The sequence below is a fragment of the Equus quagga genome, chromosome 8 (genome assembly GCF_021613505.1).
Source record: "Equus quagga isolate Etosha38 chromosome 8, UCLA_HA_Equagga_1.0, whole genome shotgun sequence".
Lineage (NCBI taxonomy): Eukaryota > Metazoa > Chordata > Mammalia > Perissodactyla > Equidae > Equus > Equus quagga.
In genome coordinates this window covers 83,906,072-83,922,737 of record NC_060274.1, presented here as the reverse complement: position 1 = coordinate 83,922,737, position 16,666 = coordinate 83,906,072, and the positions used below count along the sequence as shown (strand labels likewise).

General features: G+C 46.0%; 1 protein-coding gene and 1 long non-coding RNA gene across 2 annotated transcripts in view; one reads left to right on the top strand and one right to left on the bottom strand.

The window, feature by feature from the left end:
• Positions 1-201: 201 nt before the first annotated feature.
• Positions 202-11,268, bottom strand: LOC124243203 (uncharacterized). The gene is made up of 4 exons (XR_006889647.1): positions 11,162-11,268; positions 10,092-10,276; positions 7,008-7,174; positions 202-1,434 (listed from the first exon to the last, which is right to left on the bottom strand). It is a non-coding gene; the product is annotated as an uncharacterized LOC124243203 (long non-coding RNA).
• JAZF1 (JAZF zinc finger 1) overlaps positions 10,996-16,666 on the top strand; it is a 321,212-nt gene continuing 315,541 nt past the window's right edge. The window contains exon 1 of the mRNA XM_046668768.1: positions 10,996-11,238. Coding sequence (XP_046524724.1) covers positions 11,124-11,238 — 115 coding nt within the window. The 5' untranslated portion in view covers positions 10,996-11,123. The remainder of the gene's footprint in view (positions 11,239-16,666) is intronic.

Below are 16,666 nucleotides of genomic sequence, written 5' to 3'. Positions count from 1 at the left end.
GAAACTTTTTTTATTATTATTAAGATTTTTTATTTTTCCTTTTTCTCCCCAAATCCCCCCCATACATTTTATATTTTAGTTGTGTATATGTATACTTTATATGTAATTGTGTATATATACATCTTATATGTAAAATACGTATATTTTAGTTGTGGGTCCTTCTAGTTGTGCTATGTGGGATGCTGCCTCAGCATGGCCTGATGAGCAGTGCCATGTCCGCACCCAGGATCCGAACCAGCAAAATCCTGGGCCGCCGAAGCAGAGCACGCGAACTCAACCACTCGGCCACAGGGCCAGCCCCAGAAGGGAAATTCTGATGGAGTCCTGACGTTTTCCTGTTTTATGGAGGACAGTTTAGAACCAGCAGGTCCTCAGGCATTTGGGTCACATTTGCATTTTTTATAACTTAATTAAAATATTGAAATGTATTTACCTCTAAATCTTCACCCTGAATTGCCATGCTGCATGAATTCTGCTTTCGTGCGCAAGCGCGTGCCTTTTTTGGTATGTCTTATTTCAGCAGCCCCCTTTTAACTTGCACTTTGTAAGCCCCCTTTGTAAACTGCTGCACTCTGGTCAAACCAGAACACCTCATTTATTAGCCTGTGGGCAAAGGAAAAGTAAAAGGTTCTGGGAACTCTCAAATATCAATGGTGGGTGTGTAAATTGGTAAACCCACTTTGGAAAATGGTTTGGCAGCATCTACTAAAACTGAACATAGGCATAATCATGGACCACAGACATGTCCATCAACCTAGTGACACGGCATTATCCAAATCCCCATGCTAGGACCCACTCCAGCCTTCCTTCCCCTACAACAACTCAGGCCTTGTTGTTGACACCCTCCCTCCAGCAGCATCTTCTCCCATCAGCTGATCAGAGGCAGCCCGCCTCAACCCAACAGAGGCTGCTCACGGCTGGGAGCTTCAGTGGGAAAGATGAGGAGACTTGAGCAGCTTCCTGTCAGTGAGCAACTTGAACACTACGTGACGTTCCCACCCTTTCTCCAGAAACCTTCAAACTCTATGCCATTTAGGATGACCTCTCTATCAGTATCTAGTACTATAAAGACAATTTGAACTTGTTTGGACAGTAAAGGTAAGTCATTGGGTCATGTAAATGCAAAGACCACTGTGGGCTTCAGGCACAGTTCTGTGAGAGCTCCAGTTCAGTTTCTCTGAAACCTCTCAACTCTGTGTTCTCCCAGGTTGGTTTCATCCTCAGGCAGAAGTCCTTCATGGGCATAAGATGTCTGCCAGCATCAGCCGAGCTACATTCTTTCTTGTTCAAATGAGGAGACGTGAGGGGCCTTTATCCACACAGCCACTGAATAAAAGTTCTGAGCTTAAATCTTGAGACCTTCTGGGTCCACCTCCCGAACCAGTCACTTTGGTAGCAAGACTCCATCTGCCTGCAGAGTTGAAGCCCCAAGCCCTAGATAAGAAAAGAAAGCACAACAAACAAAAATGACTCCCGTTGCACCTTTTCCCAGAATAATGGGTGCTTACGCTTACTGTGTCTACGTAACTAAAAGGATGCACTCAGATGGCTCACCCCAGAACAGAGAAGGTATGCTCCAAAGTGATTCCACGTCCTCATGATATCTTAGGAACAGCAATGGTTGGTAATTTTAAATGCCAGCTTCCCTCCTAAAGCATACAGTTCTGCCTCACTGCTGTACCAGACTGTAATACCCATCCCCGTCTGCAAGAAACCTAAGGACATTTGGTGAGGAGAGATGACCAAAGGCCATGACATCTGCAGCACTGGACTCAGAGATAATAATAATAATGCCTCTTGGGCCGGCCTAGTGGCACAGTGGTTAAGTTCACATGTTCTGCTTTGGTAGCCCGGGCTTCACCGGTTCTGATCCCGGGTGTGGACATGGCACCGCTTGTCAGGCCATGCTGTGGCAGGCATCCCACATATAAAGTAGAGGAAGATGGGCACAGATGTTAGCTCAGGGCCAGTCTTCCTCAGCCAGAAGAGGAGGATTGGCGGCAGATGTTAGCTCAGGGCTAATCTTCCTCAACAACAACAACAACAAAATAATAATAATGCCTCATCCTTGATCGGCATTTTACAGTTTCCAGTGTGTTTTCATATTCAGCATCTCATTTCATCCCTGGGAGCTGGGTAGGATCTGTACTGTTATATCCAGTTTATAGATAAGGAAATCTCAGAGAGATTGAGTGACTGATTTACCCAAGGTCAACAGCTTGTAAGTGATAGAGCTGGCACTGGGATCTAGATCCTTCTTTTTTTTTTTTTGGAGGAAGATTAGCCCTGAGCTAACACCTGCCACCAATCCTCCTCTATTTTCCTGAGGAAGACTGGCCCTGAGCTAACATCGGTGCCCATCTTCCTCTACTTTATATGTGGGACACCTGCCAGAGCATGGCTTGACAAGCAGTGCATAGGTCCGCACCCAGGGTTCACACCCAGGATCCGAACCCATGAACCCTAGGCCGCTAAAGTGGAATGTGTGAACTTAACCGCTGTGTCACCGGGCCGGCCCTGGGATCTAGGTCTTTTTGATGCTGAACTTTTGTAGCGACCTTTCCTCTGGTTAGTCTGTCGGACCAGGGTACAGAGTAAGAAAAATAAGAAAGATGCTAATCCAGGTGTGGTTCGGAGGGATGGGAGACTGAGGAGGGGTTGTCTGAAAGGAGGATTCCTCTGCTGCAGGACTTTGGTGCATGTGAGAGAGAAGATAGAAAGATCTTTTCAACCTTCGTTTCTGCCCTGTTTTTGGTTTTCTTTCCCAATTTCCTTTTTCCTAACTGTGTTTCTTTCTCAAATTCTCCTCTCTGGTGCAACTCTCTCAAATACAATACCAAACACTTTCCATGGGCAGGCCCCAATCAAGAATCAGTCCTAAAAGGAATCCTGGAGGGGTCAGGGGACAAGGTGGGGAAAGATGGGGGCATACAGGATCAGGAAGGGGGGTCAGAATGAGGATGGTGGAAGAAAGAGAAAGGAGAAAGAAATTGGAATCATGCACTGGCTCTGACACCAAAGATTAACTGTCATCTAAATGTTAGATCACTGTATACGTTTTTTCTTTTTTTTAAAGATTTTATTTTTCCTTTTTCTCCCCAAAGCCCCCCGGTGCATAGTTGTATATTTTTTTTAGCTGTGGGTCCTTCTAGCTGTGGCATGTGGGACGCTGCCTCAGCGTGGCTCGATGAGCGGTGCCATGTCCGCACCCAGGATTCGAACCGATGAAACACTTGGCCACCTGCAGCGGAGCGCGCGAACTTAACCACTGCCATGGGGCCGGCCCCTACTGTATACATTTTTAAAAAGAACTAATGCCTTCAAGGCGACATGACCTTGAACTGAAGACCCAGGAGTGGGGACGTGCATAGATTGGGAAGGCCAAACCTGCTAACTGAAGAGTTTTGTTAATTACTTTAAAATATAACTGGAGACAGCTCAGGCACTATAAAACATATTTACATGTAACACTCATTTTAGGTAAATTTGGAGTTATCACATACCCCCCTTGTTGAAAATTAATTTTCTTAAGACTCTGATCTGCATTAGGAAATATGGAAAGAAATTGCCAACCAAGAAGTGTTAGAGCCTGGAAGAAGCCCTTACCAAGTATTTCTTCCCTCTGATACAGTCATTACCTGAGCAGCTCTGACATCATCTTCCAGCTCTGTTTAAGGCACACAGGGTCCTTTTTGAATTATTTGCACCGAGAATTAGAGTGCATCGAATCTCATGGTAGTGAGAAATTTAGAAATAATTAATCTCGATACTCTTTGGGTGTTGACAGTAAAAGGAATCTAATTTTTATACCATGACTTGGGAGAAAAAAGAGAGGTTGCAAATGGGTGGGCTCATGGGCCAGATGGGGCTCGCAGATGGAACATGTTTGCCTCCCAGTGTTTTGAGAGAACAGTGCTCTCCAGTTCACCACAGGTCCCCACCAGTCACACAACACACACATGTGCACTCAAACACTGCCCTCTGTTCTCATCGCGCTCCCCTTGCCTGGCCTTTAGGGCTTCCGAGGTTGAGATGGCTAAGATTAAAAAAAAAGTCATTAAATATATAAGGCACTACAGAGAAGAAAGAATCACTTATGTTGGCAAAAGCATAATGAGATGAAAATTATAGAAAGGTTAATCTAGTTATAAAACCAAGGGGAAAGTCCCTCCTTGAAAAATTAGTGGTGTCTAGGCCCATTTTCGGAAAAGCAAAGCAGCCTTCACGTGGGTCTAGCTCTGGAAAAGAAGGGATTGAGTTTCAGAGCCTTTTGAGATGGCATTCAGCAGGGCTGTTTGTTCTATGACTCTAGGAATTAAAACTACAACAGAAAATACGATTATGCCAAACAATTGGTTGAAAAGCAACACAATTAGAGTCATTACAGACTGGAGACAAAGAGCATGACAAAAGCTCAAGAGTCAGCTTTCCACATGATAGGTGATGCCTGTGTTGCCCGCTCCACCCCTAAAATCAACAGTAGGAAGGTACACAATGAAGGGTAAGTCAGGAACTTTACCTTATCCTTTTGCTGAAGAGCAAAACAAGGGTATCTTTTCAAAGACTTACTTTTCTATAAAGTTCAAGTTTAAAATAAGGTATTTAAGACCAGTAAACAAGCTCAGCAACAGCAATGAAACGACCTTCCAAAAGAGAAGTAAAGGGAAAAGACAAAGCAAGAGCCTCAATACCTGATGGAGGCCCCAAGCCCTCTCCATCATCATACCCCATCCTGACCCTCAGTACCCAGTCCGAAGTGCATTAGGCAAAGTAGGATGCTCTTGCCCCTCAACCTTGGTGTCAGTGATGTATGTGAGCATGGTCCTGCCTGTGTCCAAGAGCCCCACTTCTCCCCCAGATTCAAGGAGAGAAAAGGGAAATGTTCTATATCACCTAAATTGAAGTATTGATGTTAAGAGCCAGGACTCTGGACTCACACAGACCTGAGATGAATCCTAGTTCCAGCACCTATTAGCTTTACGGACCTCAGCAAGTTACTTTATTTCCCTGGGTCTTGTTTTTTTCTCATCCATAATTAGGGCATAATGCATTTATCTATCTCATCAGGTTTAAAAATTGGTCTATGTTAAGGCATCTAGTCCAATGCCTGACATGACAGTAGGCACTCTATGAATGGTGGTAATCATTATTTAAAATAATCACCATAATGAACTTGAACATCTGTGAAAGGGAAAGGTGTCTTACTCAGTCAAATAAAAGGGGAGCTAGTGTCAGATCTCATGTCATGGCTGAATGGCTCCATGCTTATCTCTGTGCAGTTGAACGGCTTTGCCTGCATCAGCAGAGACTACGAACTCGTGCCGTCAAAACCAATGAGACAAGCATTTTGTAAGTGCCTGTTAGGGGCATGGTGCAGCGACGCTGTGCTAGACCTGACAAGAGGTCTCGTCAAAGGTTGGGCCACCATCGTGGGAAGGTATAGCTGTTGCAATCTATCCAAGGTGAGAGATGATTGAAGACTATCTTTCATTGATGCTACATAAGAGAAGAACAGTAAAAAATTGTTCGAAATTGCTTCAGCATTGAAAACTGAAATCTCAGCACATTGTCTTATCACAGTGCTGAGCTGTACCCCCATACAACATTTATTGAGCACTGTGTGCAGGCACAATGAAAGACAGTCTCTTTTCTCAAGGAGGCTAGGATCAGGGGCAGTAGCCTCCAAGGTGGAATGCATTCACCCCAGGATGGGGGCCAGGCAATTCTCTGGGGTGTGAAATGAAAATATTAGACCTTCCATTTCTGTTTTTAAAAAGCTCATTTTCTTAAAGTGTCTGACTTGTTTTATAATATACATACTATAGTTGAATAGTAGTGCCTGTACATAACTTATAAATAATAATATAAATATTCATGAGATCAAGATTTCAATTTTTTTATTGATGGGGTTCTTGATCAAAAAGGTTTGGGAACTACTGGTCTAGAGGGGATGGAAGGCCAGTAAGCCAACAGCCAAAATCTAATGCAGAGGGAGGTTGGCTGGAGCACAGATGATAAGCATCCAGCTCAGCAGGGAAGGAAGAAGAGGCAGGATGCAGGGAAAGCTTCTTGGAGGAGGTGACAGGCTGAGTTGCTGAAGTGTGTATGGTGGGATGAGAGGGGAGAAGGAAGAATGTTTCAGGCAGGCTACATAATACATGCAAAGGCCGGGCAGCCTGTGAGTGCATTTTGTAAACTAAAATAAAGTCCATCTTGAATTGTAAAGATATGTTAGGGAACAGCAGGAGGTAAGGTTCCTGCAGAGATCCTGTTATGATGGTCATTGAAGAGGAAGCTTATTCTGATGGCAAAGGTTGGTGGTGAGGGATTCTAGCTGGGGAGGTGAGATCAGATCACGGAACATGTTCCTAACTTCATCCTCTAGCCTAGTCTCCACTGACGCTTGTCTGAGTCTTACAGGAAAAGGATTGTAATAGTGGGAGGTGGTGAAATCTTAAAAAGCCAGGACAAAAAAGATGCTAGCAGCCTTTGAAGGGAGAGAAAATCCTCAACCTTGGGCATTGCTGGGTGAGCATTGGTAATGCCTAAGGACACATCTATGGGCAAAAAGGTTGTGCAGTCTTTTCCAAGCATTAGTGCCTTAGTAACTGAATTATAGTCAATAGCAACAAGAGTTATCATCTGAGTGAGCCAAAGCTGGAAAGGAGGGAAATGGCAGACACCAGAGCAACCAAGAGGACAGTACACAGAGTCCCCTGAGCCAACTGTGGCAGGCTCCTAGAACCAATTCAGGAGGACCCTGCAAAAGCATTTGGTGTTCCCTCAAGTGAGGAGAGACTGTACTTGTCTTATTCAAATTGTATCCTTTGTAGCTTGCACAATGGATCAGGACTGCAGGGTTGTACAAATCCTGGGGTCACTGTCCATGCAGTTTCCTATATAAATAACGCTTTTTGGAGTTGTGCACCAAGAGCCCTGCATAGATGTTCAGTCAAGATATGTTAAAGAAACGAATGAAATACTAATTGCTTGGCTGTTCTTATGACCTTATTTAAACCTGCAGGCTGGGCTGGCCAAATCCCATCAGATCTGAGTGTGGAGCTATCATCCGGATGGCAGTGTGGTAGACTGCAGTAGCGGAGTAGAACTGTGTTGCTCAGTTAGAACGGCAGTCATCAGCTGGGTATTTCACTAATCGAGTTCTGGAGAAATCCTGCAAGGAACAGGAAATGAAATGCCATAGCTATGTATATAGTCAGTAGGGCAGAAGCAGCCAGGGAGAGCTAAGGGGTAATGCCCATGAGGCTTGGTCACTGGTGGTATCCTACTAGAGAATCCCCTTTACTTATTCTAAGGGCAATCCTTAATTCCAGGCACAATGAGACTAGGGGCCAAAATGAGAATTAATCGTCAAAGAGTGGATGAAGCTGATTCATTTCTGAGCTGGAATAGAATCTATACAAAGAACTTGAAGACTTTGTTGCATAAATATTAAGCAAGAAAATCTGGAACAGACATTGTCATCTTTGGGAGAAGGTGGGGCCTAAAGAAAACACCCTGTCAAGGCAAAGGTTGCGGTTGGTAGGAGTGGCAGCCTGAGTCCTCAATAGCTGGGGAGCGTCAGACACTCTTATAAGTGGCCAGAGACTGGCATGAGCTGAAAACGGCCTGGGTTGGTGATCTGCTCAGCCTACATAATGGTGGCAGTAAAAGGAATACCTCAAGCCACTTAAGAACCTGTTTACATCCAGTAAACCTGAAAAGCACCTGAAAAGGGGCCTGGGGAATAACCCAGAAAGCCTGAGAGAGCTAGAGTTGAAGGTAGCATGGAGAGTAAAATTCAAAATAGGATCCAATGTTCATACAGATCCTCTCGTAGTGCTAACAGATGTCCTTGCAGGGCACAGGAAGTACCCGGTTTTGATTATCAGTGTATCCCTAAATTAACAGAATCGTGTATGTGGAGGCCAGACAACTACATGAATCAGAAGCCTTCGGTGACTTTGATTGGCTCCGTTAGATCAATGGAGTCGCAACCTCCTGGCAGCTGCCCCATCCTGTGGGCAATGGCCATGCTAGATTTTGGGAGACTGCTACTGGATCCCAAATCATGTGTAATGATAAGCACCAAGCTATGGGGCCACTAAATGTCCATATTTTGTTTGGGGCTACTCATTGGGAGGCACAGTGCTCTGGGGAGAGGCAAACGGTTTCCAAGAAAAGGGTCTTAAACTCATGGAATGCTTCTAGTTCACAGCCACTATCACTTCCTTCTGACTCCTCAGTTCTCTTACTGTCTCTGTCCTTTGAAATATTTTTAATACCCAAATCAGGCAGACAAATGTTTTTTGTAAGTATAGAGGTATATCAGCCATCACTTTCTCTTGGACATAATAGGTTGAAGAGTTTCCTCTATATATTTTTATAATGTTGACCTCATCTGAAGGGACACCCTGGAAACAACTATTTTTAAATTTAAGTACATAATGGTAAGCATGTCATTGTAAAGCCATTTTTTAAAAGTTTGCCTGTGGTTACTTTATCTTTGTCTTTTTCTTGTCTGTTGATGCCTTACTGAATGCACTATGAATACAGGGAAACTAGCTGTGTGTGCCTGGAGAAAACTCACTCCATGCCTCTGGCCTCAGTTTACTGCATCTACAAAATAGTGGGTTTGATGGCCAGAGTATCTTCCAGATCTAAAAAACCATGATTATGTCTCTCTTACAAAGCCCAGAAATACCTAGTGTGTGCAGATTAAAAAAAAAATTGTGTGAGCAGAATGTCATATAAGTAAAGCTTCAGTTTACATATGAAGAATTAATAGAGTAGGTTATTCTATGCAAAATAAACTGATTATTTCCAAAATATTAATAATTACCCAAGGGAAAGAAAAAAAATTTAAAATCTTAAAAATCAAAATCTTGATTCATTATTTATAAATTCTTTTGGCTCTTTTCATTAAAAAAAATCTATTTATTAAATTTGGCCTATCAAGCTTTTATTTTAAGAATACTGAAACTGATAGCAGGTAGTGGAGACCTATGCATTAGTGAAACTCAGACTCCTGACTTCCTTCATCTTTTACCTACACATTTCCAGTACTTTGCATCTCTGAGCTCTCTTGCCTGAACCACCTCTCTTCCTCTCCACACTCTCTGGAGTTCATAATTCCACATAGTTTTCCCTCCAGAGGACAGAGTTACTCCTTCTCCAAAACTCTTGGTGCTTCCCAGATGCTGCAGAGTCGGGGTGCCTAACACGCATCTCTAGGGGAGGCTGTCTTGGCATTGCATTTCCCTGTCCTGTCCCTTGCTGTGGTGTGTGTCTGCCAGATATTCTGCCTGCTCTCAGCTAAAGGTCTTTCCAGACTGGGCAGCTGAATGCACTGCACAGCTGCCAAATTTCTAATTCAAAACCTAGAATTCTAACTCCTGCTCTTTAGATCCCTGTCTGGCCCTGGCTTCAGTCTCCCGCCAGTGCCAACCAGGTCCCTGGCTCATTCTAAGGCCCACCCCAGCCCTGTCCCCACCCCCAAGTGAGCCCAGAAAACCATTTGAACTTCAATGGCACAACTGTCCCAGCCTCACCCAACCCAACTCTCATCTCAGCACAAGCTGGTCAGCTTGTGACGGGAAACAGAAGAGATGGGCACGAAGAGGAAAAGCCATGGGTGAGGGGACTCATGACCCCCAATTGCTCTGACTTTCAGATTGTTAAACTTTTTATGGTGCCTTTAACTACTCAAGTGAAAAGCCTTAACAATCCTATTATTACAAATAACACTAGAGATGAACATAGTTTACGGAGAAGGGAATATTATTTCTCTATGTATCTGCACCAGAGGGTCAGTAAAATTTATCCTAAGGAAAAACGCTAAATTCAATATACCTGCATTAATTTAAAAATGCACTGTTGGATCATAAACTGTTGATAATGTGTAATGTTCCTTAGGCACCCGGAAAGTGCTATTGGAGAACACATGCTTTACAGGTAAAAATATCAGTGCAATTGTGGGTGGAGGTGGGGACAAGGAGGTAATCAATTCTTAGCAAAATGCTGGTTTTCAGAGAGCCTAACAAATTCAACTTAAGTGCTTAACTGGTCAACATTATAGTTTAAATGCTCACCGGATGGTATGATCTTGATTGATCGGAGCGATCTCTTCTCTTTTAAATGAAGAGTAAATATGTCCCTTGACCCTGTTTCCACTCCTTCCAGCCTTAACCAATGCACTGTCCTTTCTGCTGTGACAGTCTTGTTCCCAGGGACACAGATGGGTTAATGCCCAGACCTGAGATGGGGCAGTGGGGTGCTGTAATTTGAGGGAATGAAATCATTTTAGTTTTTGTTTTCCCAAAAGGAGCAGGGAGTATAACAAAGGTGGTACATATGTAAAACACACGCAAATGCACTTGACAATCAAGTACTCTGTTTTGAAATTTAAATAAAGCTAAGATTTTCTTCTGGCCTAGAGGGAAACTTCATTAAAATCAATTAGTTAGTACAAACCTCCAGAGAATATGGACTTTTTTTTCAAAGAAAGTTTAAGGAGTAAGGTGCACACACAATTACCTTTCTTGGGTCCCCTGTGAATGTGAGTGTCACACCTAGACAGGTGGCCAAGTGCAAACAAATGTCCCCGAGAGGGCCCTGGGTAACTCCTGGAGCTCTCCTGGCAGGGATGCATGTGTAATTAATAGATGTGTATATGTCGAGAATGTAATATACATAACCAAGGAGGCTCCAAAGAGATTGCACCTATTACCAACTGTGAAGGGCAGGCCGAATGAGATAAAGTTGGTGGCAGGCGCTCCCAGGTGAGGCCTCGGTCCAGGAGCGGAGGTTGGGGCCGCACAGCTGTTGCTGCGCGCCCTGGTCCCTCCTCCCAGCTGCGGCGGCCTCAACCCCCACCCCCACCCTCCCCCCGCCGCTCCCGACGCCGCCACCGCCGCTGCCGCCTCCCTTCTGCCTCCCGGTCTCTCCTCGCTCTCCTTGCATCGCTCTCGCCCCCTCTCCCTCCGTCCCGTCCTCTCCGCTCCCCTCACCCCGCCTCTCTCCCCCTCCCCCAGCCCCTCCTCTCCTCACCCCACCCTGCCTCCCTCCCTCCGCCCGCCCGGAGCTCGCAGAGCCGACACCAGGGGGGCTCTCGATGTAGCACCATGACAGGCATCGCCGCCGCCTCCTTCTTCTCCAATACCTGCCGATTCGGGGGCTGCGGACTCCACTTCCCCACCCTGGCCGACCTCATCGAGCACATCGAGGACAACCACATCGGTAAATGGCCCGGGGGTGGGCGGGGGTGCCCGGCGCGCGGAAACTCCTGCCTAGGCGAGAACCCCAGAATGGCCAGGGGTGGCCGGGAGGGAGGGAGGCGGCGGCGGGGCGGGGAGGGTGTGTGCGAGCCCGGGGCGTGGGGGTGGCGGGATGCGGAGGGGCGAGGTGCCTGGGGTCTGGAGGGGGGAGCCGGGGGAGGGTGGGGGAGGGGGCTGGCGCCCCGAGGTGCCGCGGGCGGGCTGGGGGATTCCGAGGGGCGTGCGTGCCGGCTGCGAAGTGGTGGGAGTAGGGGTGCGCCGCGGCGGGGGCGGCGGGAGGAGGGACCGGGCGGCGAGGAGATGCGGCGGCGGGGCCGGGCGCCCGGGGAGGGGGCGTGGGGCGGAGGGGGCGGCAGGGCCGGCGCCGGGCAGGGGCGCGGAGTTACTTGGCCCGGGTGGTCGGGGCGGCCCGAGGCGCCGGGGGCGGCGGAGGGTGGCGGGGGGCGGGCACTGCATGCCGCCCGCCGCTTCCGCCCGGGCTCGAGCTGTCAGGGCTCGGCGGCGGCTGCAGCCTCTGGGAGGTGGGAGCGGGGGGGGCGGGGGTGGCTCCACCGCGGCAGCCATTCCGCTTCCTCCTCCCGCCGCCGCCGCCACTGCGTCCTGTCAGCGCCGGTTGCTAGGTGTGGTGCGTTGGGAGGGGGCCGGAGCCGGCGGCCGCGGGCGGAGGAAGGGGCACTCGCCGTCTCCCCCGGCGGGGGCAGGTTCACCGGACCGGGCCGGGGACACGGGCCTGGGGACCCTGGGGGCCCGCCCCTGCCCCGGCCTGGCGTGGACGCCCGGGCGCTGCGGGCTGAGGTCCCGGGTGCGCCTGCGGGCCGCGCCCAGCGCCCTAAGGCCGAGCTGCCCCGGAGGCCCCTGCGGCTGCGTCCGGTGGAGAGCAATTCCCCGGGGCGCGCTGCCGGGCATTTAAATGCGCCCCAGCTCTGAGATTTGCCTTTCAAATTGTGCTAGGCCCGAGGTGCGCCGGCTGCGCCCGCGATCACAGCGGCGGCGGCCTGCGCAGCGCCCCGGGCGCGGGGCCGCGGTGGCCGCGGGGGAGGGGGCACCCCGCGAGGCGGCTGCTTTCTCTTCCTGCCGAGGACCCCGGGCCTTCAACAAGTCCTTTAATTCACAGAAGTCCTTGCACACGTTACACACTCCTATCTGGAGCCCCTGCCAGGGGAGATGGGTCGGGTTCATCTGGCTCAGGCGATCCAGCCACCTGCGGAAGGTGTGGCCGGTGCCGACGAGTTGTCCTCTGTGGGCTGGAAGGGACCGCATGATGCCCCAACGGGGCTGTCTAATCCAGAGAACCTGTAAATTGCCCCAGAAAGTCATTTCCAAATGAATGCTATAGATTCAGCCATGTGGATGCAGCTCACGTTTCTACAAAGTTGAGGGAATAAATCACGACTGCTGTGTATTTATGCACGAATAAAATGAGGCCGAGCCTTGTGCTTCTTTGCTTAGTATAATGCTTTCTCTTTGCACACAGTGGGTGCTTAATAAGCTTTGAATGCTAGTTTAGAATGGGGTATGATGGGGCATCTGAAATGGGAAATAACCATTGAAAATGTCTGGAGAACGTCTTTCAAAAGATAATCCTGATGAGTAATTGTCCAGGTTTTGAAACTTAAAAAGTTTTAAAACATCCATGTGATAGCTTCTGCCATCTCCTCTGATAAAGGTGTGACAGAAGATCTAGGCAAGTTTTGGTAGTCTTAAAAGCAGGAGTTTAATGGAGTAACAGATTTGCTGATTCATATCACGATTGAATAATCATAACTGAACGTGCTTAAAGGATAAATCAGATTTTTCATGATGGGTGGTTTAAAATAATGCTAAAACTCCAGTAATGCAAAGTTCCAATAAAAATTTTGTTAGTTCAAGTTCCTTCCCTTTCAATGAGAAGTAGAAAATAATAAATAAAATGAATAAATATATATTATATAAACATATAAATAAATAATAGTTCCTGACTTAGGGAAGGCTGGCATTGCATATCCCATTCACTCTCGCTACCAGTTATTCCAGGATAAACTATAATTAATGTAAGGTGACTAATAATTTTCCCACATTGCCTACCTACTTGGACTAGCTGGTTAAAAGAAAATGTAAATTATATTTATTAAAATGTGTTAAAGACAGTTATCCTTCTTGAGGATTTAGTTTATAATCAAGTAGAGGATTTAAAACTAACTATTGGTGAATCACAAGTGTTTCTTACGTTTGCAGAAATTGTCTTTAGTATTGTGCAAGCATTTTTTAAGAGAGTTAAGGGTTCCCTAAACTTTCTAAAATTCAAGTTTTAAGTAATGGTCACTCCCAAAGGGCTAGTGTTCTTCTCTTAGTGAAAATATTGAAAAACTAAGTTTCTAACAATAGCTATAATTTAGGCGAACTGTGTGGCAAGGCTCACCATTACTATACTTTGGAATTAGTTTGAAACCAGCAAACTTTATGGAAAGTAAATGTTAAAATGAACAAACATTTGGAATTCCCAGGGTGAAGAGACCAGATTAAACTAGTATGTCACCTCGGCTGAGGAGAGGCCACTTACTTTCAAAGACAGCCCCCTTTGCAGAAAGAAATAAGAAGTGACCTCGAGAAGAATAAAAACAACCTGATCAGTAGGCAGTGTCATATAAATACACTTCTGATGAAGAGACATGAGTGAAAATATATCAGATAAAGCATTTAGTGAAAGTTCTGTACATATATTGCTAAGTGGTATTTATTGTTTGTGATTCGGTTTATAAATATTTTTGGAGACAGGTGCTTATTTTTAATGATTGACTTAATGATTTGTTATCCAGTGGCCACATTAAAAAGATGCATGAAGAGACTACTAAGAGATATATGTTAATCTTATCTTTAATTTTTTCAAGGAGCTTGTTATTTAGCAATCAGAAGAGTATTAGAGAGATGCTTAGGTGGCAGTTCCATCTAGGGGACCTTTCTGAGTTATTATCATTTAACCACTAGTCAAAATCCTGAAGCAGCAATGAAATGAATTTTATGGGAATATGCTGTGTTTCTTGCATGACAGATTTTTCTAAGGCCTTTAGTGTACAAGGCCCATAGTTTTCCTTATAACGGTATTGTTTAATTCAGATTAATTAAGTGCATCAGCTGAGCATAGCTGTCTGTTATCTTATACATGTACACTTAGGTCTTGTTTTTCACCCGTTTTCCTGTACCTCTAAGAGGCAAGGATTTGGGCTGTAGAGCTGCGGGAAGTGTGATTTTCCCCATCCTCTGTTGTAGCCGTCTTCCTGCCTCTGGGAAGAGTGCTGCACCTGTGTTCCTGTCCTCTCCTTGTATTTCATCCCCGGTCTAGTACTGGAGCACCTGTCTCTGTGTTCAGCGCAATTTCTCAGCTAAACCCTCGAGCCAACTTAAATTGCCTCGACATCCCACAGCCCTGCAACTGGGAAGTGTTTCTCCATCCACTTGGCTATCAGTTCCTTCACAGCCTGGCTGTTTCCTGGAGACGGGAGAAGCTGATCAGGATCTGTTTGCTTCTCTCTGTGAACAGATACTTGAGTTTGTAGAAACACTCTTGACATGCACATCCTGGATAGGTGACGTTAAACTGATCACTAGGAATCATAGAAACACCAGGAGCACTAAATTTAGCCACTGAAGGTCATGTCACAGACTCGTGAAATGCCTGCTCTGTCTGCACACCCGAGTGCTGTGAAATCTTTTGGCTTTTGGTCTCAGAAAGACAACTGTTTATTCTTACCGCATTTGGTTATTTAATACATTTGTGAAAGTACCTCTGCATTTTGAATTTATTTATGTAGTAATTTATACTGAGCACCTATTTTGTACCAGGCACAGTTCTAAGTACTTGGTATTTTTTGGTGAACAAGGATTCCAGCCTTTGGAGAGTTGATGTGCTAGTGGTGGGAGATAAGACAATAAACAGTCAGCATACGAAGTAAATTATATAGTATGTGCAAAGGTGGTTAGTGCTGTGGAAAAGAGCAAGATTAGAACAGGCGCAGGTGGATTGGGAGAAGGAAGTGTTGGAATTTTTAGTTGGTTGATCAGGATAGGCCTCACTGAGAAGCTGATAGACGAGCCAAAACCCTGACAGAAGTGAGGGAGTTAGCCTTGAGGACCTATGAGGAACATGGAGGTCCAGGCAGAGGGAACAGATAAGGCAGACTGCACCTCTGAAACTGAAATACAGAATCTGGCCCAATTCAGTTATTCTTGTGACAGTACTGAACTCACAGGTCATTTAGAACTTTCCCCAGATGTTAGGACCCTTAACTTTGCGATTGTTGGCTCAGATTTTCCTGTAGATGCGCCGTTAGGAGGAGTGTGTTGACTAATAGTGACCTTCCAACAGCTATGATTTGCTGGTTCTTGACCCTGAATGTTAGCGGGGTTCTTGTTGTGTATCTCTACTTGTTACTTTCCTCATCGCCAAAATCCAGGTAAGAAATCCATGCTGCTTCATTTCATAGGGTAGATTTGTAATTAATTAATCATCTAATTAATCAAGGTCAAAGTCTCTGGAAAGAAAAATAAGATAGTTACTAACAATAATGTAGAATTTGGCTCCAATAATAATTTAGTAAATATTTGCATTATTTTCTTAAAGCAGTACCATCGTATACTAAATAGATGGGTGTATAATATGTAGTAGGTCCTTTTTATCACCACTTTATTGGTAAGCAAACTGAGGCATAGAAGGGTTACGTAACTTGCCTAAGTTTCCGTGGCTGGTAAGTATGAGCTAGAACTTGAATTTTAGACGGATATGCAGAGCTGGGCCTGTGCCAAATTGCCAAATAGGTAAAGAATTAGACAGTACCATTCCTACTCCCGCTCCAGACACAATTGGTCTGTTTTCCTCCTTTAGAAAGTAACTCCAGACTCTTGAGATGAGGATCATCTGAGAAGCAGCATAGCGAACCCGGCTTGCTTGGGTTTGAATGTACACCTCTGCCACTTGTCAGCCATTTGATTGTGGACAAATGGCTTAACCACACCATGCCTCAGTTTCCTCCTTTGTATAATGAGGATACTAATAGCACCTACCCCGTGGAGTGGCTGATGAGGATTAAGTGAGCCCATAAGTGTAAAGTACTCATCTACGGTATTAAATTATCTACATCCTCCAGTTTCTTGCCATTTTGTGTTTACTAAAGAAGTGTGTTTGGAATCCTTCTGTGAAAGTCTACCTTAGACGTTAACAGAAGGTGGGTTGTGTCCACTTACAACTGTAAAATCATCAGGCCCTTCCCAGGAAAGATTGAGAATAGGAAATAGGAGACCCTTCAACAGCCCAGCGCTGGGTTGCAGCCTCTGGCCACTTTCTCTTCTGAGTGGCCAGAGGTACTTTAGGCGCTGGCAAAGGCCTTTGCCGCTGTGGACTGGAAAGTGGTGTCAAG